Genomic DNA, 25,751 nt, shown 5'->3' with positions numbered 1-25,751 from the left:
ATACTATCAGCTTTAAACACAAATCAATCAAAATCATAATAATGGCACACTATAGTACTGTCCTTCACTATGGAATTCACTAAAATCACTTCTAATCCTCATTTGAAAATGAAAAAAGTATCTTTGTTGTTAGAATGCTTTAAAAAAAATTAAACTCAACATAAGCCATTTTGTTTACTTGTAGGCATTCAGGAACTGAAATTTTAGTGGTAACATCAAGTCTGTCTGCAAAAAATTACTTGGATTTGAATGTTTTACAGTGAGAGTGGTAAGCAATGAGCTGTGCCTCTCTTCCAGCTCTAAAATCTTATGCACTTATGATTGAGGTAATACTAGCTCATGATGTAACCAAGAATACCCACCAATGGGGCCTTATAATTAAACAGCTTAAAGGCACTATTAATTTCAGATCCTCCTTGGCCCCTCCAGTGGCCATTTTTAAAAGTTATAAACAATTGTGGGATAGCAGTGGTTTTGACTGGGATTACTACTCAGATCACACCCTTTCCTCCTTGGGCCTACGCTGGGCCAATCTCCACCTGGCTGTGCTTCAGAATCACCTGTGCTATTTAAAAAATTCTGGTTGTCTGCTCCCTTCTCTGGACCCAATGAGCCTGAGTATCAGGGGAGAGAGAGCCAGGGAGGATTTATCTTTATCTGTTTTTTATGTCAGTTTCCTCATAATTAAGATTATGTGTTTTGTTCTGTCCTTCCTTTGTTTATTCATATCATCAAAATCTGTATGCTCTCCTACAACCGTGATTACTGCAGTATGATGCTTTAAAATAATTGTTTATATATCTAATACAAAAACCTGTTTTTTTCCAGAAGTAGTGACATAAAGTTCCCTCTTAAAACAAATGTATTATGTTAAAAAAGCAATTCTATGGAAGGGGGCAAGAAAAATTACTAACTAAATGTTAGGTGTGCAAGTCCCATGAGGATATGGCAAAACTTGTCAAGGTGGTACTAAATACCCACCTTCTAGGAGGTTATGAGGTTAAAATTAAAATTGGATTCAATTAACAGATGTAAGGAGTTTAACACACTGTTTCTAGGAGTCTCTTCTGTTCCTACTGTAATAGACTTTGATCCTCCCAAATGGGGCTTCTCAAACTTTACTGTGCACATGAATTCAACTGCCTGTCTTGTTAAAATGCAGATTCTGAATTACTGGGGAGGGAGTGAGTGGCTCAAGGTACACAGACTGCCCTGTGAAAGCATGGCTCTAAGTGGTAGAGATACAGAATAAAAATATGAATTTTTAGTATTCAAATTTGATGAATTATTTAAATACTATTTAAGGGGGGGGATTTTCACTAACACTGCTTAAAAACAAGGACATGAAGAATATAAAATCAGAAAATAAATATAAATTGCTGCTTTTAAAAGCAGCTCTGAGTTACTTATCAAGAATCAAAGGAGGAAAATATTATTTCTACCTTTCTTTAGAACAAGGTACACACACAGGTAACACATAAGGTGAGAGGCCCAAAACATACAGTGATATTACCATTAGACGTATTTAAATAGGCAATATTAAACGAGGCATAAGGTTCACTAACCAAAAAAAATTAAGTCATGGATAATGAGGGATTAAGGAAATAATTAAATACAGGAGGACAAAAGATTTCTCCTAATTCTAAAGTTTAACGTGCTTTATATAATTTCCTTTATATAAAAGGCGCAAGTTTTGATACTAGAAACAAAACTGCAGGAAATGGGAGGCAATATTAGGTGTTTCTACTCACCAGAATGTAGCTTCTCCCTTATTTTCAGCCCTATTCTTTAAAGACCTTCCCCCTCCCCCTATGACCTAGATTTTAATGACAAGTTATTGGCAGCTAAATAGGAAATGAAACGAGGACACACTTTCATTGCTGTCATTGCTGGTTTTTTTCTAACCGTGGGGTGAGTTTAAGGAGAATAGGAATTTAGAACTTGGGAGACTTGAAAATTTAATAATACTCTCAGGTTTCTCAAGCCATTAAAAAAAAAGCCACATATAAAGCCATGTTTTATAAACATTATTCACACTCAAGCTGTGAGTCTGCTCGCCATGAATGCCCCCACCCTCTTTGCTGATGTAAGGTGTTTGTAAGGCTTGGGCTAGGAGTAGGGACACACATTTGGACACACAACAGAGTTCACAATTAACTATTTCCAGTCTGACTGCTTCACAAAAGGGTGAAAAAATGTGGTTCCTCAAACTCACTAGCAAATTCCATAGCAATGTTGACCAGAACCTTCTATTAGATGTGTTTGCTTCAATTATTTGGGTGGAGCACACAAGCTACTGCAATCAGCTTGCAACAGTCTGCCCTCCACAGTGGAAGGAGTGATCCAGGGTGTGCTCAGCATGGGTGCCTTTGGTGGGTACACCCTGGTACAAGCGACCTGTCCAGACCATTCCTATCTCCTCATAAAGCAATGCAAATAAGCGTGGCTGCACTGGCCCCAAATCCGTATCAGAGGCGAGTGTTGATGAAGCAAGGAGCCTCCTCTGGCCACTGACGTGCAATGCCCCAGTGCATATGCTGACCGAGCGAGACCGAGCGAGCCCTATATCCTGGAACAGAGCAGCCTGAAGACAAGACTCAACCCTCCCTGGGGTGGTAATAGGTTTTACTTTTCAGAAGATCTGTTATTAAGAAATGTTCTTTCCTTCTGTTGTAACACACACTGAAAGGAGTGTTCATACCTCCACAGCATGTGTGTTTATTTGCTGACTGCTTCCTCTCATCAGAATGGGAGATTAAGGCCTGGCACAGATGTTTAATAAACACTCGATGAGTGAAGGAAGTGAATCAACACACTTTCTGAGCAGGTTTTTACTACTGACAAGGCTAAGGCTAATACCAATTATTCCAATTCTTTGGATTCTCAAAAAATGATTTTTATTGTGGTGGGGAAAAAGGGCACAGGGTTTGGATAATTTTCCAAAACTACCACTCTATACCCAAGTGAGAATTTCAATAGTTTCTTATTCCACTGGAAGTAGTTTTGGAGAGTTTTCCATTACAAGATGGCTTAAGTGGGAGTGACTGCACAACACATGGATGGAGTGAGTCTCTATTTCACTATGCATTAATATGGAAAAAAAAATATCCGTGACAGGGCTATGGCAAGTCAAAGGGATCTTCATACCAAGGGTGGGGTTCCAAGTGCAGGAAGGTGTGGTACATTTATAAGCACACACTCTGGAGACAGCAAACGTCATGCCCTTCCATGCAAACAAAAGCATAAAGTGCCTTTTTCCACCAGGCTCAGAAAAGTCATGAAAAGTTTTTGTTAGACCAGACCAGAGGAACTACTGTTTTAGTATTTCTCAGTCTTCAAGAAGTCTTGTCAGACGACAGTTCTCATTTACAAGAAAAGAAAAAAAACATTTTCTTCAAAAGTCATCTTGCTTAAAGAAATAGAATAAAATTCTTTAATTCTCAACCCTCTTTGGAAATGTATTGGTAAAAGCAAATCCTTTACATGTACATTTTATATATACATGCTGTCTCATACTTTACAAATGACAATCTCCAATTTTACAAATTAAAAAAAAAAAAAAGAGGCCTTGAGGGCTGGAGGTTTTGCCAACATCCTGCTAAGTAGCAGAGATCCACAGCACCAACGGAGGGGGGTCTACTCTGCTCCCTATTCTTGCAAACTTTAATAGGACAACCCAAAGCCTTATCATTTACCTCAAAGCACAAGGTTTAGAAGAGGTTTACATTTCAGTGAGAGAGAAATTACATTTCCTCACTTTCTCTAAACTATAGAAAAACACCAAACAGACACATTGCATCTGTTGTATTTGCCTTTTAAGAAAAAGGTGGGTGGTGGGGGTGGGGAGATAAGTCATTATTTTTCTTCATATGTGGAATTAAAACAAAAAGAATCTTACAAATATCCTATACGGCCTAAATGTTCAGAACACTGACCTGAGTCCAGACTTTGACCTTCAGGTTAAAGACAGAATTAAAAAGAAAAAAGGCATAAAGGAATAATAAATTAGGTTTAATGTCCACTCATGAAGGCAGGAAAAATGCAATTTGAAGGTTTAAGAGTGGAAACAAATGCTTTTTATTTAATTTCATTGCTTCCTAAATATTTCAGTTAACTGAGCTTTCACTGAGTGAAGAAAAAGAATTTATTTGTAAGGACTGACACTAACTTTTGGTGAAACAATCTAATTAAATTCTGTAAGCAATAGTTGAAGTTGAAAACTAGAGCATGAAGGAGAGAAAGACCATTAAGTGCAAAAATACTATACATCTTAATTTCATGTATTTATATAGGTTACAGTATTACAAGAATAACTGTTATTTCAGATTCATTATTTCCATTTTTTTAGTTGTGTATTTCCTTGCACTTAATTATGTCATACCAATGAAGCAATGTGGATCTTTATTTTACTTTAAATTAGGCTCTTGAGCCATATTTTCATGCTTGATTAAAAGTATTGCAAGTATATTGAATATTAAAATGCATAAAAGATGGTTCTGCATCATTTACAAAATTAATCATATTCTCCGGTACTAAAAACCTATTCATATTTCAAGGATATAATTAATGGGGAAATTTTATATCTTTAATTTTCCTTCAACATGCTCTGCAATGGTTGGGGGAAAGAGGTTGATGGATACAATGAGAGCACTGAATAACATTAGAAGTCAATTTAGTTTTTTGATTAATAAATCTTATTGCTCAATTATTACCATATTCAGACACTGGGTTATCCAGTTAACATGCTGGAATGTAAATGTTATCTCCTAAAAGCCACCCTGACCTAACTTTTCACCGTACACGGTGGTAAACAATTCACTAGCTTAATAATATCCATGGCAACTCAGTTCCGAGGGCCTCCGAGTGACCCCTGCGTCTCGTATAAACATTTTTGGCAGGAACCTCCACAGTCAGTGCATAAGGATGATCTAATTTTGCAAGCGTGTCATTACCAACCTTCACATACACAACTCAGGCCAAGTTTTTCCCCTTGTGAGTATTTTCCAAGCCGTGGAAGAAAAGTGCAAGACAGAATGGGAGTGCTGCCTTTTCACTTGATGTTCACTAACCCAGCCACCCTCAGGTCTGCACCACTCCTGCCTCTGAAGTTGGACACCTTTCCCTTATCACCTATGTTCCATCTCCATAGCACTAGTGTTGGACCTGTATAAACACGTGGACTAAGCCCCAGGTGGCCAAAGAGCATCTAGAGGGGAATGGCTCACAAGAGTGGCTCGCTTAGCATGAAGGTGCTGAAACAGACCACGGGCTATATAGTTCCCTCCCAGTCAGAGACTCCTCCAAGGGAAAAATTCCATCCTCACCACCAAGTTCTTTTACTAGCTCCTCCCCGGTCCTGTCTCCTGCAATCACAGTTCCATATATGGCTGTCGTCATTGTTTTCTCAGCAAACCATTTTATTCTTAGTGTATTTTTTACATGCTAAAAGAGTGAGACTTCCCCCATCCAAGGTTTCATCTTTTTAACCACCTCCACGAAGGACCACCTGAACGCTACGCGAGACAAAACAAAATATCTTTTTCTTCTACTATTAAAAAAAAAAAAAAATGACACTGACAAACATTTTATATTGATGTGTGATCTGAAGAAAAATACACCATTAGGTAATCATGTTCTTGAGCAGATTTCTTGTAGGTACACTCACAAATAGCTTCCTAATGATGACAAACATCGTGAACATTTTTTTTTTAATATCCCTAGAAGCACATTAATTTTTAAAAATCAGTCTGGCCAAATGTTTTTTGCCAAAACCAATAATCCCCGGAGACTAAGATAAAAAACTGGTAACTGAGGAAGTTTTGTAAACCTACTTCTGTTGTGAGGAGGTTTGCCTGTGGCCCAAGTTCTGTGCTGATCATACCCTGGGGGGCTGTGGGTTGCAGGTCTTAAGGAAACATGGATCCCATTTATTAAAGGATGCACAGTTGCTTTGAGGGTATTTCTCTCACTTTTTACCAGGGTATTTGAGAAAAGTTTACCTATCAAATGCATCAAGCGATGAGTAACCTTAAGGAGTAACACAGCACACAATAATGTTATGACCACTTGGAATAAATAAAAAGCATTCAGTGTCGGAAAACTTACCACCGAGACAGGGTCCATGGCCTCTTGCTTGACAGGGACTGGGTCAAACATGAGCATTCTTTCAGCTCAGCCTTCTAGGGTGCTCTGGCCTAAAACAAACAAGGTGTCCATCGATATTAAATTCCGAGGTTACTTTAAATATAAACTAGTAAAAATATAATTTTTTTCACCCCTCCTTCTTTGCTCTTTCCTCTTCCCCACCCCCAGAATGGCTAGAATTTATTTCCCTTACCTATGAAAGATGCCATTTTATATAATTAAAACCAGACTCCATAGTCATAACCAGATGGGAGTCAACTGGCATTTCTAACTCAAATACATAAACCCTGACATTTCTGGAACTATATGTACAGCCCCTACTGAGCAGCAAATCTTGCTTAAGACCCCTGTGCAACTCAATACAAGTTCACATTATATATGAATGTTAAAAACCATCACTAATATCTTTGTTTTTAACCTTCCAAACTCTTTTTAAATGGATTATAGTCTGCATGCTATTTTGTATCCATAGTTGCACTTGATAATTTATTGTGAAAATGTTTCTTTTTCAGGAAGTATGGTTCCAAAGCAAATCCAGTGTGCCACTCCGTGAGTTTATTTAAATCACCCTTTTATCAGGCACTTAGGATGTTTCTGAATTTCCACCATTTCACAGCAATGAGCACCTTTATACTTATAACCTCTTGCAAACTCTGAATTAATTTTTAGGATAAATTTTATGAAAGAGAATTCTTGGAGGAGTCAAGGATATTTTCCAAAGCATTTAATGTATCAGTCGACAAAGATGTTCTATTATTTTCGTCAATAAATAGAACCTGTTTCCCAACATTTCTATCAGCAATGTGTATTATTACTTTAAAAAAAAAACCTGCCAATTTGTTAGCATCTAAATGGCAAACTATTATTCTAAATCGATTTAATAATTGAAGTTGAATCTTTTTCCTCTTTATTTACCATCTGCATTTCTTCTTTTGAGAGATGCCTTATTGACATCTTGACTTTTCCCCTGCACCTCGTTTTCTAAGCACTCTGTATATATGAAGGCTACTAGCTTGTAATTCACTCCAATTTGTCCTCATTAGGAAATATTCTAATCTTTAGCCTAATGTAAAGGAAATGTCCATCCTGATCCTGTTTGGTTTTTCTGTTTTCTTCTATTATTGTGTTCATGTCATCCCTCCATTTTCTTCTGTGTTCCATACTAGTCCACTTCTCACACTCATCTACATCAAGCTGACTGCTTCCACAAGACAAAATGATGTTCGGTCGGCTCAACATTCAGCTACATTTCATAGGTTATGGAATCACTGCGCAGCTACTACCCAGATCTTCAACAACTTGCTTCAGGCACCTACCATCCAAATTTGGTTTAAGTATCAAACACTGTGGTTAAAGGTGAGGTCTTTATAGATCACTTGGTTTGGGTGGGAAGGGGAACAAGTTCTAGACTGAGTTCTCCATGAAAAAACTGCAAAAGTCTCTGGTTCTAGATTACTTCCTGTATTTCAGTATTAAAACTCCCTATCCCGACCTCCATCATAGCAATCCTGTAGTTTGTTGTGTCCATGCTCTACCGGTTATACTCCGATAGCTTCACATGCAATTATAAAAGCAATACTATGTAGTTCTTATGCTTCATTGAAAAAGGAACGTTGTGGGTCTCATGACAGCACGTGAATATCATCATTAACTCAACATAAGGCCCCAACTTCAAAATTTTATTTTCCTACATCACAGGGTGTGTTATAATCTGCAAACACAATTTAACACCAGGCTGTTCAAATCAATGGTGCTACTAGCCTCTTATATATCCCAGCAAGAACAAATCTTAACAGCCAGTGAAAAATGGATGATTTCATAATGAAGGATGAAAACCACTTTTGTGTCTGGGGATCTATTATTAACCAATTCGCAGCCTAGCAGCTGAACAGATGGGTAAGGTTCTAAGAATGGATGTCCTGTGCCCCATAAGCAGACTGTAAACAAAAGATGTGAGATCTGCTTTTATCAGTGAGGTCAGATAATTCAGTAGTCCTGACCCATGGCTGGCCACCCCTTCTCCAAGCCTTTCAAATTTAATTTACTCTTACAGATTCATCCACTCCACTACATACCACTGGGCAGTAATCTGAAACAAATCCTCTAAATAAAAGCACTCATATTCTCAGGTATGTAATGAAAGAGCCGCGGTCTTGAGACTCAAGCAGCAGATCTCCATCCTTAGCCCAGCTCTAGGGTAACTCCTGTCAGGCGACACTGCCTTTACCTGTGTTTTTAGGGATATCAAATGAGATTGAACACAAAACAAACAAAACTCATGCTCTGTAAGTAAGTTACATCAATAAATACGTGAAGAATTTCTGGGCTCTACATACTGCACACTACACAGCACCACATTTGTTGGCTCGAACCCACGGAGCAATCAATGTCAAGCATTTGCCTCTTTGCTGACATACTTAGCTTTACAGGTCAGTCCTCTCCACCCTTAAAAACACCCTCAGACTACATTCAGTTTAGAAGTTAATAGCTGCCAGCCTGCTGTATGGGCTCTTGTACGTGACCCTGTCACTTTACAATAGCGCCACTGCCACCCCTTTTACTATATACCACACCTCACGTCACCCCGCAGCCTCTATTACCCATGAGAGCAGCATGGGAATTAAGATGATGTGCTTCTAGAGTTCATTTTGGTTCAAATTCTAACTCCACCATTTAGCTCATAAAGCCTTCAATGACTTTTTCTAATGTCTACAGCAATGACTGCTTGAATCCATTAGAAATGAATTACGTATTAACCTACCATATCTTTTATCATTTAAAGAAATTATTTAAATCACTTTTGCTCTTTACATTTTATGGCTTTTCTAAATTTAAGGAAATTAGTACTTTGCAAGACTTGTAAGAGAAAAAACTAAAGTCTAATATGAAGCATCCTTCCTAACAAAGCCTGACTTATCTATTAAAAAAGAATTGTGAGGGTATGTTTGTTTGTTTGGAACTGTACCTCAAGAGTCACCCTGCTGTGGATGAAGGGATAGTTCTCACTACAAGTATTTCAGCTAATGAAGGAATGAAAAAGAATCAGAACGCCTCATTTTGAAACTCCCAACTAAATAATGCATCACTAGACAATAAAATAAAAGCCTGTGTGAAATTAAAATATCTCTTATGAACAGAACCAAACTGTCCATTCACATGTCTAACAGCACTTTTGTTCCCAATCTGGTAGCTGCTAAGATGACTGATTATGATTTTAATAAAAGTAGCAGGATATGGAACAAGAGAAGAAGGACATGCAAAGCAACGGATACATCTAAACAGTTAACAAGACAGCTTCCTGGGAGGGTTGCCAATTATTAAATTTACAAATTCTGTAATTAAAAACTTAATAAAAACGGGAGAGGGAAGCAAAGCCGGAAAGAAACCAAATTTAGGAAAAGAATCAAACACATTAATACAAATCAGGCTTTGGTTTATTTGTAAAAAAACTTCTATACACCGTATCTACTGGTCCTAAGACCTAAGACCCCTTTCGCCGATAGTATTGACCTTGTCTTTGGGTTCTGGTCTAGAATCAGAAAGGAAGGACTGCAGTGTCTCCAAAATGCTTGCCGTATAACTGAGAAGTAATCTATGCACTGGAGAATTGGAGTCCCTAAATGTGGTGGCTTTTATTACGCATGGGCGACTCTGTGCTCTGGGGATATTCCCATCATTTTAAAAGAACGCTAAAAAACACCTACAAATGCTATAGAAATTACACAACACTGACAGCAATCTTAAATAGAACCAGTAGGTGGCGCACTAAAACAGATATTAGGGCTTCAGACACCAGCAGTAAATTGAAATTTGCCAACCTAAGGATCTTTAAACTAAGTGGGTTTTTAACCAGGCTCAGGAATTGTTAGCTATTTTATGTGGGTATCACAGAGATGAAAGGGCCCCAAATGTAGTTCTGTTTTTTTCTCACAATTATTTCCCAATCCTAATACTTTTACTTTTATATCTTAGTTGTATTTAACTAGCTGAGCAAGAAATACATTCTAAACAAAGAAATCCCAGGATACCAAAACTGCATGAGAAAAAAGGAGCAAACCTCGTTAAAACAAAAACAAAAACCCATCAAACTTCCAAGTTATCAAGGTGCTTAAAGCGAAGATGTAAGAACATAATCATTGCCAAAACAATTTTCTGTAACTGGAGCAAATGTCATCTTTCCCAACTGTTTATTTTGCTGGGAAGGGCAGATAGAACCAAAATTTTCCTCCACAGAAACAAACACATTTCCCTTCACAGTCTCTCCACTCACACCTCTGACTTTTCAGACTTCAAAAAAAAGAGTCAGATTTTTGCTAAAACACAAAATGGCACGATTACATATTAAAAAGTGTTGGTGAATCATTTACACGGTGTTTCAAAAGCAACATAGTTCTGTCTCAGTCCTGTTCAGTGCTCTGTGAGGCCTACTGAACAACTGCTTTGAGAGGGTGCTTAGAAACACACACAGCCCTTTAAGGAAGAGGAGGTTGGTGTCACCAAGCTGCCTTTGGAAGTAGTTTGTCTTGAAGCGAAAGCATGTTTTATTATAGGAATAACCTTATAAATGACTGCCCCATCCTTAGAGGCATGACGGAGAGATAGACACACAGAGGTGTGTCTGAAGGAAGTTTTTTAGGGACAGAGCAGAATCTGCTTCGGACATTCTCCCTTTGTGTCTCGTTTTTATACATTTTCCGTATCTTTCTTTCCTTTCTCAGATCCTCTTTGGGACCCTGCATTATCCTCCCCCAACCCAGCCCGACCCCAAAGCTCCAAATTACCTGCATCCCTCAAAGCAAATCTTTGTCTCTAAACTGACCGTAGCCAGGTGTTAAGGAGAAAAACAGTATGCTCAAACTGACCCTGCATCGGTTAGTGCCCCTTTCCAATTTTCTCCAGGGGTTTGGATGTCAGGAGGAAGTATGTTGCCTGCCCCCACCCTTTAGTCCCCAAAGGAACTTCAGGGGAAAAAGAAACAAAACAAAAATCTGTGTTTGTGTAATCCTTGGTCAGGAGGAGAATAAGGGCAGGCAGGCAACATCGCTGAACTAAACTTCCTCTCCCAAGAAACTCTTCTTCCTTCACTTCTGTACCCCAACTCTTCAAGAGCTCCAAGGACTCGAATATTTAATGGCAGTTGCCCTGGTCAGAAATACAAGGGACCAGGCAACAGATGTTAAGTAGGCATTTTTAAGCTGGAGGTTCCTTTCACAATAGCTAAGTGCTCGCACTTACCTGGAAATGTGTCCACTTTTCATACCACTCGATGCTTTTCACCAACCTCAGTCTTCTACTGAAAAACTTTCATGCAGTCTATCTCAATCTGTGCCCCTCATAAATTACATTATTTTGCATCAAAATGTTTTGCAAATGGGAAAGAAGTTAATTATTTAGTTTCAGGTTAAATATAATGATCCAGTGAGCAAACAATCCGCCCTCTCTCCTCTCTCTGCTAACAAGCCACCCAATTTTACTTTCCTGCCTCCACCCATCTGCTCCACCCTATGGAGAGTTGCCAAGGCGAGTCCAACTTGTCCAAACAGGACACGGCTTCAGATAAGATTCTGCCCACACCCTGTACTTCGGAAAGACCAAGCGAAGCAATTGATTTTGCATGTAAATAAGGACAGGTGCAAAGGTAACAACCCAGCAAGGGCCCTGCACCTTCCCAGACTGAGGCCCAGCACAGCAGGGGTGGGGGGTGGTGAACCCCAAACTCATACTCTTCAAGTAAATTCTCAAGTTCAATGCCACCTGGTTGGTAGCATCCCACACCTTAATTAAATTTTAGCAAACACTGATCATTTTCCCTACTAAAGTTACACACTTGTTTTCTTTCTTTATGCTCTGACAATTTTGTGTTTTAGTTTTAAGGGCAAGCAACCTAGGATCAATTGAAAAATACCCGTAATGAATAATCTCACTGGGTACATTTCTTTCAAGGCTGTCTCAGCTCTTGCAGTTCCCTTCTGTGAGGCGTTATATAATCAAATCCAGAAGGACTGTGTGAGGCCACACTGCCTCTCTGCTGGTGCCCTATCACTGGGGACCCACCCTACTCCACCCTAAGGGGCCTCCACCCATGGGGCCCCACCCTGGAGGGAGTGGGAGTCTGGGAGGGACCAATTGGCTCCAGTCAGCAACCAGTTCCTGAAAATTCCAGCCTGAGCTGGGATGGCTGGAACCTTAAAAATAACCAGGAAGAATCGTCAGGGTGGTGGTAATTCCCGCAGCTCCTGAAGATTCTCCATTAAAAGTTATCTCATAGAGCCACTGAACCTTTGGATACGAAACCATGAGCTAATACTGCTCTCTCCCTTCAAAAGTAAACAAAAAAGAAACAGAAAAGCATTTTGAACCACTGCTGTGTAAGACAAATAACCCTACGTGTCCCAAACCCAAATTCTCCTCCCTGCGCCTGCCTACAAAAGACAGCCCGCCACCCCCACCTCCTATCTGCCTTATTCTCTGGACATTCACCATGGAAACCTAGCAGTCATCTTTCAAGCCCTCCTCATCAACTTTTATTTCCAGTTCTACTAGTGCTACCTGGAGCCAGGGCCTCAGTGCCTCAAGACTGCATTACTGGGGTTTTCCTCTGCTGGTCTCCCAACCCCCACTCCCAGCCCCTTGGTCCCTCCAATTCATCCTGACCCCCTGGCCACCTGTATCACCCTAAGTCCTCTCCTCATCTAGTCTTTCCCAAGCTTAGGAACTCCCTCCAACGGGACCCGCAAAGCTTGCAGAATGGGTTCAAGAGCCCATGCTTGGCACCCCCTCTAAGCAGCTGCCCCCTGCTCCAACAAGTGCCCTTCCCGCTGCTCACCCTGTTTCCCCCACACCTCCTTGCCTTTGTTCATTTTTGGCCCTGATGCTGGGCAACCAGTGTGGAATGCCCCGTCCCCTTCCGGCTTATCTAAATCCTTCTAATTCTTCAAAGACCAGCTCAAGGCCCTCCCCACTCTGTGCAACCAGCTGACTGCACCCTCTCTATCTGGGGCCGCTTCTTACCTAGATAGTCTGGGCCTTTTAATTTTCCAAATGGCCTGTCTCAGACCACCACCTGGATTGGAAATGTGCCTTACGGAGGGTGGCTTCCCTCCCCACTCCCCAAAGGAGATGGGCGTGTTCACTAAACGAAATTTTTGTCAGGCACAGGATTGAACACAAGAGCACCCAGCCCTCTAGGAGTGCTACAGTCCTTACCCTTCCCTGGGAAAGCACTTAATGAACACTGCCCTTAATTAATACGGGTGGGAGGGGGCCTAACACTAAAGGAAACCTATTCGTTGAAACTTCCTTCAAAAGTTACTGCTCCTAACCTTAACCTTGTCTGTTCTGTTATGTATGGATCCTCCAGAGACCTTGTCAGCATCATCCTCAAAGAATATTTTTATTATCCTCCCAGAACTATCTTCTAAACCAGTCTAGGGTCAAGGTCTCGGAAAAGCGAGGGGAAGAGACAATTGCATGAGAAGGCTGTTTATATTTAAAAAACATAAGGATTTTTTTTTTTTAAAGGATACGTCTGTTAGCCAAGGCAGGCCAGGGGCTAGGTGATGTCACATGGTTCCTGTTAATCATCTTCCTCATCACGAGTGGCTATATACGATTGGCATCGTTACATGGACTGCGTCACTGAATGCCTAGGAGGTGGGTGGGTACTACCTTTCCATTTTACTGAGGGGAACACTGAACAGAGGTGAAGTCAACTGCCCAAGTCACACAGCTGCTAAGCCACACAGTGAGGATTTGAACCCATAGTAGTCTTGATTTTCAAGGCTGGTGGACTTGGCATCCCACTCTACCACCTCCCCAGGCAGAAGACAATGTTACATGAAAAACAGCAATAGCGAGAGTGCAATTTCTTCAAACAGATCTGTCTATGGGGAATATGGAATGTAGGAATGGTGTATTTACAGCAGTGGCTGTTTCAACCCCTCCCATCTGGAGCTGCCTACCCTCTCCGTGTGCAAGCTTGGACGCAAGATCAAAAGGCACATTCTGAAGGCCCCAAATTAGGCTATTCTTCCTAGCCAATGCACCTGCAACTGGTCCATAAAACTGCTCAGAGAAATTGGCAGCTTTACCCAAGGAAATACGGAAATCCTCATAACTGTACAAAGGTGGAAGGGTCAGGCCCTCATCCCCATTTTAGAAATGAGGAAATGGAGGAACAGAGGTGAAATGACTTGCCCAAATTCGCAGAGCTGGCTGGAGCTGCAGAAGTACAGAAGTGTGTTCTGCAGACCCGGGGCTCTTTCTGTTCTGCTTCGGAGTCTGTGCTGTGGGACCAACGCCTAAGTAAGATAATTTCATATTGGGGTCCCTCTCCCAATACAGAGGGTGTGGGATGTGTGCAGTGCCACACTGGCCCATGTTAGGCAGTGCCAAGGGGAGGTTCCAGCCAGCAATTAAGATTTCAACATGCCTTTTCAGGTTGGATCAACCCGGACCTACTCCGTCCCATGGCATAACTACGAATAATGACTGCATGTAATTTGAGATTAGTTCTAATAAGTAGGTGCTCAATAAATACTTGTGAGATGAATAAATGGATATTCAACTACCCTGCTCACATGCTAGAATAAGATGCAGGGCAAGGGCCTCAGAATAATATACAAAAGGTGTCACACAAGGGTACCTTGCCCAGGGACCAGGGAAGCTAGCCTGAAAATAATTTTCGAAACCTAAAATGCAAAGTAACTGTGACAACTTTGGGAAGCTCGGGAAAGAAAACTCCCTTGTTTGGAGAATTAAGCGGAACAGGAACTTGAAACTAATGACAGTATTTTGGGGGTGAAGAACTATGGAAGGTACCAGGGTGTAAAGTACAAGAATAAAGAAGTGGATTTCAGTGATTAGACTCAGAGAACAGCAGTTAGTAGGAAGAGGAGTGCGGAGGCCAAAGGAGAAAAACCACACTTGATTCACAGGTCGCTCTCCAGGGTAGAATGCACTGACCTCGATGTTCACTTGATGTCTAGAATTAGCCAAAACTCTACTGAACTAGCCATCTCTGGAGATCCTCAGGCTTTAGAGAGATTGGCAACCATCCTGAGCTTGTCCCAGGCTAAGCTGGGCTCTTCAAGGCTGTCCTGGAGGGAGGCTGCTCAAGAAGCACCGCCTTCCTGGAAATCAGGGTAAGAGCTAGACCCTGGGTTGCATGGAATGCATGGGCTGAAGGACCACTTAACTCGCTACATTGAGTCTCCTGCTCCCTTTAATTACATGGGGGAAATGTTAATGTATTCGGCATGCCAACACAATGGAGTGAGTTTCAAAAAGCTCCAGGAACCTGTTTTGCAAAAGAACTTTACTATTAACCACTGACAGAGGGATACAAAATACATTGATACCTCTTTTAAATGTTCCACTTAACTATGGTGACTTTCTAGAAAAAGCCTGGAGCCAGTTAAAAGGTATTTTCTTGCCTTGGGAGAAAAAAAGTCCTAGTTCTGGTTGAGAAACTGTGTCTACAACATTGTGTCTCTTTAATTACTACTAAATTTCAAGGAAGGCTAGTTGCGGGGGGGTGGGGGGGTGGGGGGTGGAGAGCAGGGGAAGCAGAGCTACCTCCTTTAGACAATGCTCTCTTATCAGGGCAGAATGCTGTCTGGTTTCCTGTCTCGAGCTCGGGCATTACTGCTTCAGATGAGAACTGGAGTCTATGAAAGGGACAGATCAGGCTTGAAAATGAGAATGCTAAAAACCAACTCACTCCAAAATAGACTTTGACTGGAGTATCACACGTTAGCAAACCAGATTATCAATTTTTTTATGACTCCAGGGATTTTTTTTAAAAAGATCAAACTGACGATAAATGAACACTTCAGAAAGAAACTTAATTTCTAGAATAATGTAATTCCTAGTATGTAAAGGATAAATTTGCTTGTATTTATTATTTATTCTTAAACACAATAGGTTTTGAAAACACAGAAATATCACCTAAGAAAGCTTTTCATTATAGCAAAAATGTTGATTTGGAAATATTAAAAAGGCAGGTATCTTTAAATTAGTAATAATGATTTGCAACAAAACTATTATTCCTATACATTTTTTCTAATTATAGCAACTATCAGACTGGTATAATTTTTTCCAATCGTTGAGCTTATCATTTTAAAGCCTGCAGATTTTTTTTCTATTATTCTATAATAGAATAAATTAGACCTAGACCCTTATCATCTCTATTAACAACCTCCTTTTCCCCTCAAATGGGGAGGAAAAAAATGAATTGGGGTAAGACAAATAAAGACTGTCTTATCACATCAAGTTGGATTGTTAACAACTTTGGAACTAAAACAAAAAAAGTTGCTTCAATTTGGGTCACTTATGAATATTAGTTTAAAGGTCTCTTGTCCTATGAGTCAGCATAGCACTTCAGGTTTGCTTCACCCAAAAGAGAAAGGTAGTATCTTATTGAAAGTTTCCAAAATTCCCATTTTTCAAGGAAGGTTATCAATAGCTGATTTGATTCTAATAGCTTTCTTAATATCACATATTTCCCTTTATCCATAAAGAAAGAATGTGGTGGGACATTAAGTTAAAACAAAAACACTATTATCACCAATTCTGGAGAGGATAGTGTCTAATTTGCTACCTCAGCAACTGTGAATTAATTACATTAGAGGACACTGTAGATAATTCTCTTAGATTTAAAAAAATACCCAAAAATGTTTTTAAAAGAAACTTGCCTGAAGTTTTCTTTTTCAACCATTTTTTTAAAACTTAAGTTTCTTGAACCACAAGAAAAATAACTTGTTAAAGCAGGTTTTAGTTAAAGGTATTTGTTAACCCACAAATATAGACCATATAGAAAATTAAAAATGGAATTATGAAAAAGTTATTGTAAAATAAAAAAATCTTTCTCCTTCTGTTTTCAAAATACAAGATTAAAATTTTCTAAACTATCAGTAGATGTATTTCTTTATTTCAAGTTCTCCTTTTCCTTAAGTTCTTTATTCTTAAAACAGCTTGGAAAGCAGATGTAGAATACAGTAAAATCTTTGTCCCTAAAGAAAAAAAAGAATTATCCCAGTACTGAAATCTTTGTCCTTAAATAAGAAATAACCCTGGGATTTTCTCAATATATACTAGGTTTTATTTCAATACTTTTTCTAAAGATTCCTTCCTTAAAACATAAAGTAAGACTTTCAAGTCAGTCCAGCTTCCAAGACGACTTAGGTTCTCCAGCCAGTGGAGTCTCCTATGCCTTGAGTGTCCTGTGCTAAATGTGAACACAGGTGGCCACATCTTTCAGATACTGCTAGGTCCTCTCACCTCTAAGGTGGTAATCTTGATCCAAAATTGACAGCTTCACGGCAAAATGCCTATCAAAAAACAAACACCCTACCCATCTCAAAACAAGAATGAAAAATAAAAAAATCTAAAGGCAGCCAACATGCACACAAATTTCTTAAAAATCACAATTTGGCAATGATAAATTCTTTAAAAAAGAAGCATTTATTCAACCATATAAACACACTGGACAAAGGGTGTATGTAAAAAGGTTAACTGACTTCTCATTATGACATAACACAGGCTTCTTAAGCAATCTCAAGTGTGTGGAGACATGATAACTCCCTGGGTGGGGATCAGGAGTTTAGGGGCAGGGACCATGGCCTGGTCTGGGCTACTGATCTACCATAAAACAGCCTGAAACAGGAAAGAGCACACATATGCCACTTGGAATGTATGACGCAAACCCCAGCCTTGAAACAAAGAACAGGAAACAGCTCTGCTGGCTGTGCTGGAGAGAAAGCACAGAGAAACATTTAGCCGGCCCTCCCTGACCCTATATTCATGAGCAGCTGGAGTTTTTTAAGACAACAACAGGGGGGTGGAGGTGTTTGTTCTATGGGTGTGAATAATAACACTAGCTTTATACAGGGGACCTACCCTATTTACAAATAAGAGCTTCCACATACAGTAAACATCAGAACTGAACATGTGATTTTATTATATTCAAGAAGCAGAGACCTTCCTGATTAACGCCAGCCTCTCTCCTGATTTGATTTCTTTTGTCTCTTTCTCCCCCATCCCAAAGAATGGTCTCTAGCCATGATCAAATTCTGGATTACTGTTCAGCCTTACAGCATCATGAGGAAAATGAAGCCAGAGCACTGCTATTAAGAATTCAGATGACAATTGGGTTATCCCACATAACTGAACTGGAACCGACTTTAAGTGTCCCTCAGCCACAGAACTAAATTCCAAGGCACCGAGGGTTGGACATCTAGAGTCACCCCAAATTTTCAGTCTCTGCATAGGTACACATTTGCACACAGCAGCACATCTGTTGTACATGTGCACACACTGTGGAAATTCAACTTTTGAGACTGTGATGTGGTTCCTGACATTTAATTCACAATTGTTACACAATCTGTAGAATAAAGTTAACGACTCTCTAAGATATCCTAAAGTGTCTATTTTCCTTTAGGTTATTTTTACGGGAGTAAAATCCATTCACACTCCTTTCCTTATTATTTTTCTTCATTTTGTTAGCCACGACTGTTCTCAGGTTTCCATTATCATAGATTTAAGAATCTGTGTGTAGACAGAACTACAGGTAAAGAAAAAAAAGGCATCACTGCGCCCAGAGCAACCAAAAGATTGGGTTTTAATTTAGAAACTTTGCAGTGAAAAAAACAATAGCTTTCTCTAAAGCTATACTGCTGTTTTTTTATCTGACTAGGTTTCTTTGTCATTCTCACATTATGATATTTATACTTGCATTCTCCTTCATGCAAGGCAAATGTTCTCCCTACAGCGTATCTTCCTTGAACTTACCAATAGTACAGTAAGCTTTTTTCTTCCACTAGTTCTGCAGCAAACCACGCAGACTGTAGAAACTGAGTTTTTCTAGAGAGTTTAAATCTAGAGGGTTCTGTTAATAGCCTAAGGTTAATACACAGTTTCAAGCCAGACAAAAACGCATTTGGTTACTTTTTAAGCAACTACTAACTCACAAAATTTTGGAGATGTTAATGTCCAAATTATTTTTTGTTTCCCTAAAAGCAAGTGTTCGCTCAGGTTAGGCAGATTATCATGCCGTGGATTTCTCTTATAAAAATGTTCTTCAAATTCATACATAAAGAACTCATTAAAGGACAGCGCGAAACTGCTCTGGAAAAACCTGTAAGGAACAACTGCCCTCCTCCTCCCCACTTGACTTTGCTTAATAATTACAGATACTAAATCTAAATGAAGTCAGAATACCAGTTTATATTTTTCCTCACATACCAGACTCCTGTGAGAATATAATCAATATATTTCAAGTGCCTTGAGTGATACTAACGGAAAAATACATTCGAGTTAGTAAAAGATTCAGTACATAAAAAAAGATTTATTTTAGTGAGATACAAAGTGAGCGATTTCCAATTTCCGTTTAACCTGACTTATTAAAAATAAGTCCCATTCAAATGTTCATCTATTATTACTGTATGTTGCGGTAAAATTTAAAGCAGAAAAGATTCTCCCTTTTACGTGCCAAAGTAGCTATGACAATTCCAGGTATCTGGCGTCTCCAAGAAAGCCACTCAAATGTTAGGTAGGTCCCAAAGGTCCGGGTCCAGGGATCAGTCTCTGGGTCCCCACCCGGCTCGGGTCCCTAACGCTGCAGGCAATTGCCTACGGCACTCTCCGCCTCCAGCCACGCTGCAATCCTTGCTCCAGGCACTGCGGCAGGTTCTCTCCTGGCCCCGAAGAGGACTCTCCAAACCCGGCCAGCTCTTTCCTCCTGCCCCTGAGGATCCAGACGCCCTGGCAGCTCCCGGGCTCCAGAAACGAGAATGGGATGCTGCCTCCAGTCCCAATCGACCCAAGTTTCTTCCCAGAGGGTCCCGGAGGCCGCTCCAAGTTTGCTGCGGCTGGCGGACGGCCGCGCGCCCCGTCCGAAGAGGGGGGCGGAGAGGGGGAGGGCGCGGGAGCGGGGGACTCGGAGGGGGAGGAGCAGGAGCGCGCGGCCTCGGTGCTACCTTTCTGCAAACAACGTTGCCACACGCGGAGAGCACCGAGATTTCTGGGGCTTCGGAGGGAATCGCGAGCGAGGGGGCGGGCGGCGATCGGGGGACCACACAGGTGAGCCCCGCCCGCGCCCTCGCTCTCGCTGGGGCCGCGGCGGGCGCTGCCGCCCTCCCGCCCGCACCGCGGGATCCGCACGGCGGCTCCCCCAATCCCACACTTCCAGCCGCTTAACTCGGGGCCCCTCCCCCTCCCCTTCCGCCCCCACCCGCGGCTGCGAGCTGTTGCACTTTCTCAAGCCCACAGGCGCCCCCACCCCCGCGCTGCACCCCCAGCCCATTCACTGCGCGTCCCCCACGAGAATACTGAAGCCCGACGACCCAAAAACGGGAGCAGCAGGCGTCGGAGCGAAAATGAAAGGTGTGGGAGACGGGACTTACTTTCCGAGGCGCCGTGCTGAGCGCTGCAGACGAGAAATAAAGGCCCGGAACCGGGCAACCTTGAACCCCACGAACGCGGCAATGTCAGGGCTCCGGGTGGGGCGGCGGCGGCGGCCGCAGGGCACCGGGACGGGGACGGGGACGGGCGCGCGTGCGGCGGACGCTCGCGCTGCGCTCCGGCTCGGCCCGGCTCCGCGCGGCTCCGCGCCTGGCTCCCCTCTGGCTCCTGGCACCGACTCGGGCAGTCACATGACGCCGGCGCCGCTCGCTCTGCGAGCCTCCCGGGGCTGGCGGGGTAAGTAGAGGCTGGGACCCGGGGTGGGAGGGGAGAGGGAGCCGCCGCGGCCGCCGGGCGGGGCGGGTCCCCACCCACTTGGGTGGAGGCGGCCGCCTGAGGGGTCGGCCGAGTCACTCGCGCAAACACGCACCCCGCCCTGCGCCCTTCCCCCCCGCCCCCGCCTCCCGCGCCGCCTCCGCCCGCCCCGCCCAGTCACCCGGGGACGGCCTGACAGACACTCATTATTCCCCGGAGCCGGGCGCCGCCCCGCCGGCCGAACCTGTCCGGCGGGGCGCGGCGCGGCCGTGGGGCTGGGCGTGCGCGGCGCGGCCCCCGCCCCGGAGCCTCCGACCCCGCGTGCCCCGCCCCGGCCCCGGCCCCGGCGTCCCCTCCCGGGCCCCGCGCCCCGCCCGCCCGGCCCCGCCAGCACCGCCCGAGCCCGGGGGGAAGGAAGGGCGGCGCTGCCCGCTCCGGGCGTCACCGCGCTGCAGCCCGCCGCGCCGCTTCCAAAACACACAGCCGGGCTCGCGGGCGAGCCGAGGCTGGGGACTCGCGCCGGCCGGGGCCATCAATCAGCCGGCGGCTCCGGCGGGAAGGGCGGCCCCGGGCGCGGCGGGAAGGGCTGGGCCCGCGGCCGTGCCCCCTCGGGGCCGAGTACACACAACTCCCTTAAAGAAAAAGCAGGGAAAGGCGTCCTGGGCGAGGGAGCGGGTGGGCCGGGCGGATTCGGGAGAGAGCAGCGGGCCAGGGGAGGGCAGTTGGGGTGACTTAAACCCTAACATGGTCCCAAGTCGCCAAGGTCATTTGACATCCTGTTAGCGCGCTCGGTCTTTGTGCCTCGGGGCGCCGTGTCCCCATCGTCGCCCGCCGCTCGGAGGGGCGGCCCGGGTGGCGTCCCTCTGCCTGCCAGGACTTTTGTTTGAAGGCTTGGAGACCCCCGAAGCAAACTTCCCACGGGCCAGGCCTGCCACTGGAGAGAAAACGAGACCGGTAGCAGCCGCATCTGCTCAGCGGGGCCTGCCTGAAAACTTGGCAAACTTAGGTCCGGAACCTCCGCCTCGGGGGAGAACTGCGGCCGAGCTGTGGGCTCGGCCCGCGACCTTTCATTTCTGCTTGCTTCCCTGGAACCAAGCGCGGGCGTGCTCAGTGGCCATCACCGAGCTCAGAGCGGGGTGGCGGAAACGAGCCTTCTTGTCCAAGCCAGGCCTCTTGGAGGACTTTGTATAGCTTGGTACCCGACTTTATAACGTTTTTGAGTTTCTTTAAAACAATATTAGTGTAATAAAAAGAACAAAGGAAAAATTGGTTCAATTGTTTTAGTCCTGTGTAATGTTTAAAAACACCGCTGCTTCAGTCTGTGGTTTGTTATTGCTTTAAGATGTTTTAAAGACCTTTTAGGTTCACCATTCTCACCTTGATGCTTCATCCAGGTATGGCACTACCTAAAAAGTAGAGATGAAAGTATATTTTGAGCCCCATGAGGTAGCTACGGAGTTATAAAATTAGTGCTGGGTAACCTCAAGTAGTCAGATTGCATATTGTAAATAATGCACATATAAAAAAGACCACATGGAGAACACCCATCATGGTACCCCATAAGATTAATCTTTAAAATGTAAAGGCATGAGGATTTGTTCTGTTAATGAATAAAAGATAAATGCAAGACAAAGTGCTGGATTCATGTCAATTACTAATTGGAATTCATTGATCACTGACTTCATTAAGTGTCTGATTGGATGACTTAGATTTTTATTAGGTGAAAAACCATATTAGTGATGACTGGTGGAATTGTTTTGCATTTTGGTGCCTTGCTCATGGTAGGGGCTCAAAAAATACAGGCATCACTCAAGGTACACAGAATGATGAAAACCCAAAGCACATAAACCATGTTTTTTATGTTGTTCACGGGAGTGTGAACCCAAAGGAGAAGAGTGAAGTACGTCTGACAAGAGTGTGATGGGAGAGATGTACGGAGTGGCTTTAATTTGGAAGGTGGGGAGGGAGGAGAAAAGTCACACAAAAAAAGGTTAATTAGTGAACACGCAGTGTTCCACGAGAGGTAGCTCAAACACGACTTGTACAGAAAAGAAGCCATCCAGTGAAGGATACCACCATCCTCAGGTGCCTAAACCAGAAATGGCTGAAGTCATCTTTGATTCCTTCCCTTCACTGACTGGTTACCTCCCTGTCATTCAGAAATCCTAGACCTTGTCAATCACTACTCACTCCCTGGTCACTACCCTGTTTACCACGGTGTCTTGTTGATCATCCTGTTTGTAATGTGGCTGAAGTGTGCAAAGGAGATAGGTACAAAGGAATAAGAATGTCTTTTCTAAAAAGCAAGCCTAAACACATCACTCCCTTCACTGACTTCCCTCCAGATAAAGTCCCAAGAGTTCACTACCCATGCTGACTTGGCCTCTACCTATCATTATAGATTTGCCTCTCCCTGTTCTCCCCTCCCACTCTATTCCCTAGCAACACTGAGCACCTTTCCTCCAACTCAACCCCCCCACCTCTGGCCCTTTGCACATGCTCATTTTTTAAAGTAGACTAGCTTCCTTGCCTTCTCCAACTCCTGTCCTCCACTCATTTCCCAGAATTCTATTTATCCTTTAAATATTGATTTAAATGACATTTTCAACAAAATACATATTTTCTTACCACCATCTGTCACCCTACCTTTGGACTAGCGAAGGTGCTCCTCCTTGGTGCTCAGTTAACACCCATGCCTCACTTATACACTTTTTGTTCTTTTTTTTTTTGGCTATTTACTCCCTATGGCACTGAAGCAGAAACTCTGTGCAGGCACGGGCCTTGTCTTCTTAGCAAAATCATATCCTTTAATAACCCAGATTTTCAATGAATATTTGTAAAATGAATAAATGTAAGCTATGAATTGAGAAGTAATTCAGAGCTAAAAGAGATGAGTAGACGCTTCAGGATGGCAAATGGCCATAAGTGTACCTTTGAAATAGGAAAGAGGGACGTGTGAGTTCCCTCATCAGATGACTTTTAAGCAGTAGGGTGAGACGGTGAAAGTGGTGCCTAGGTCATCTTTTTTTCCTATCACTAGTCCAGTGTCTAGCCCATGCTTAGGTGTTCAGTAAATCCTGGATAAATGAAATATCTCAAGCTTGGTCCTTGTGGTAGCTGCTTCCCTCTTGTTCTTTGAGAAGAGCAGGCTAGTCTGGTTTAGGTTTGGGGCAGTATATTCTCAGGGAATGATACCCCTTCCTGGCCCCCAGCATTGTTGTGCCCAGCCAATCATTCTAGTCACAGTCTCTTTTGCCTGTGACTTGTTGAGGAGTAGATATGGGTGACCTACTTCTGGCCAGTGAGACAGGAAAGGAAGTATGCTGGGGCTTATGGAAAATCTCTTTTCTTCTGGTAAAAGGAAACCTTTGTAAGGACAGAGCCCCAGAACTGCTTTGGAAGTTATGTGAGGGTGTGATGCTGGAAGCTACAGCAGCCATCTTGTAATCCTGAGATGAAAGGAAGGTTCCAGATTTCCATACAGATAGTTGTGTTTTCATCATTGGTGTTTGCTCAGATATTACCTTCAGGGATGACTTCCTTGACACCATCCGAATTATCCCTCTTTCTGCATTCACTGTCTAGTCATCCTTGTTCATTCTTTTGTTGCCTTTTCTTGTCACTAGAACCTGGTCTCCAAGACAGTAGGGACTTGATCGTCTTCACTCTTATTTCCCAAACTCTTAGAACAGTGTCTGGTCAATATGAAGTGTTCCAAAAATAGTTGTTGATTAACAGATGACAACTAAACAATAACACTAGGTTGAGACTGATTCAGAGCCTAGTGGACACAATTCACTACAAATCTCCATTGTCTCTTTCATGGTTTATATCACAGTTCCTTTTCAGGCAATCTTTCTGATACATATTCTTGAGACTCTTCCCTCCTCCTCCACACTCTTTCAGAGCTTTTCATTCCTTCCCCAGGAAAGGTTCTCCTCCTCATTTGTTAATGGACAGTTATGAAGGCAGAAAACTGTCATGTGCTTATGATGTTATGAGCAATACAGATACATCTACTTTAAAGGAAAATAAGGCCATATTTTTTTAATCCCAGTTTTATTGATATGTTATTGACCTATAACATGTAAGTTAATTACAGCATGATGGTTAGATACACAGATATACTCTAAAATGGTTGCCACAATAAGGTTAGTTAACACCTCCATTTTACTTAATTACCTTGATGTGTGTGTGTGTGTGTTTATGGAGTGATAACATTTAAGATCTCTCTTAATAACTTTCAAGTATATAATACAGTATTGTTAATTATATCCACCATGCTGTACATTATATCCCCAGACCTTGTTCATTTTACAGTTAGAAGTTTGAACCCTTTGACTGACATCTCCCCATCTTCCTCACTCCCCAGCAACTACCATTCTACTCTGTTTCTATGAGTTCAGCTTTTTTACATTCCACATGTGAGTGAAATCATATGGTATTTATCTTTTTCTTTCTGACTTGTTTCACTTAGCAAAATCCCCTCAAGTCCATTCATGTTGCAGCAAATGGCAGGAGTTCCTTCTCTTTTTAATGGCTGAATAATATTCCACTGTGTATACATATATATATACACTACATTTTCTTTACACACTCATCCATTGATACTTAGTTGTTTCCTATTGTAAATAATGCTGCAATGAATTTGTGAGTATGGATCTCTCTTTGAGATAGTGATTTTATTTCCTTTGGGTATATACCTAGAAGTGGGATTGCTAGATCATATGGTAGTTCTATATTTAAGTTTTTGAGGAATCTCCGTGCTGTTTTCCATACTGGCTGTACCATTTTACATTTCTACCACTAGTACACAAGGGTTCCCCTTTCTCCACATTCTAACCAACACTTGTTATTTTTTGTCTTTTTGGTAATAGCCATTCTAACAGATG

General features: G+C 42.5%; 2 protein-coding genes across 3 annotated transcripts in view; one reads left to right on the top strand and one right to left on the bottom strand.

Annotated features, from left to right (window-relative positions):
• Positions 1-20,737, bottom strand: part of KLF3 (KLF transcription factor 3) — a 34,066-nt gene extending 13,329 nt beyond the window's left edge. Inside the window, exons 1-2 of one of the 2 annotated variants that reach the window (XM_036908466.2) lie at positions 20,547-20,737; positions 6,106-6,194 (exon numbers count right to left, since the gene is read on the bottom strand). In XM_036908466.2, the coding sequence (XP_036764361.1) occupies positions 6,106-6,162 (57 nt within the window). In that variant the 5' untranslated portion in view covers positions 6,163-6,194; positions 20,547-20,737. Of the gene's footprint in view, positions 1-6,105; positions 6,195-11,379; positions 12,952-20,546 lie in introns of those variants that run through there. The other variant, XM_036908467.2, reaches the window with a different exon arrangement.
• On the top strand, positions 19,687-22,496 carry LOC118924030 (triple functional domain protein-like). Its single transcript, XM_036908421.2, has 3 exons — positions 19,687-20,223; positions 20,406-20,841; positions 21,749-22,496. The coding sequence occupies exons 1-3, from the start codon at positions 19,687-19,689 to the stop codon at positions 22,048-22,050; spliced, it is 1,275 nt and encodes a 424-aa protein (XP_036764316.2). The 3' UTR covers positions 22,051-22,496.
• Positions 22,497-25,751: the final 3,255 nt, after the last annotated feature.

This window comes from Manis pentadactyla, chromosome 5, assembly GCF_030020395.1.
Source record: "Manis pentadactyla isolate mManPen7 chromosome 5, mManPen7.hap1, whole genome shotgun sequence".
NCBI lineage: Eukaryota > Metazoa > Chordata > Mammalia > Pholidota > Manidae > Manis > Manis pentadactyla.
This window is presented reverse-complemented; position numbering and strand designations above follow the sequence as displayed.

Bases quoted from the DNA above. Each gene is read 5' to 3' on its own strand.
- LOC118924030 (XM_036908421.2), top strand. From the start codon at position 19,687: ATGTTAGGTAGGTCCCAAAGGTCCGGGTCCAGGGATCAGTCTCTGGGT. The intron at 20,224-20,405 runs GTGAGCCCCGCC...CACTTTCTCAAG, and splicing joins GCGATCGGGGGACCACACAG to CCCACAGGCGCCCCCACCCC. The intron at 20,842-21,748 runs GTAAGTAGAGGC...TTTTGTTTGAAG, and splicing joins AGCCTCCCGGGGCTGGCGGG to GCTTGGAGACCCCCGAAGCA.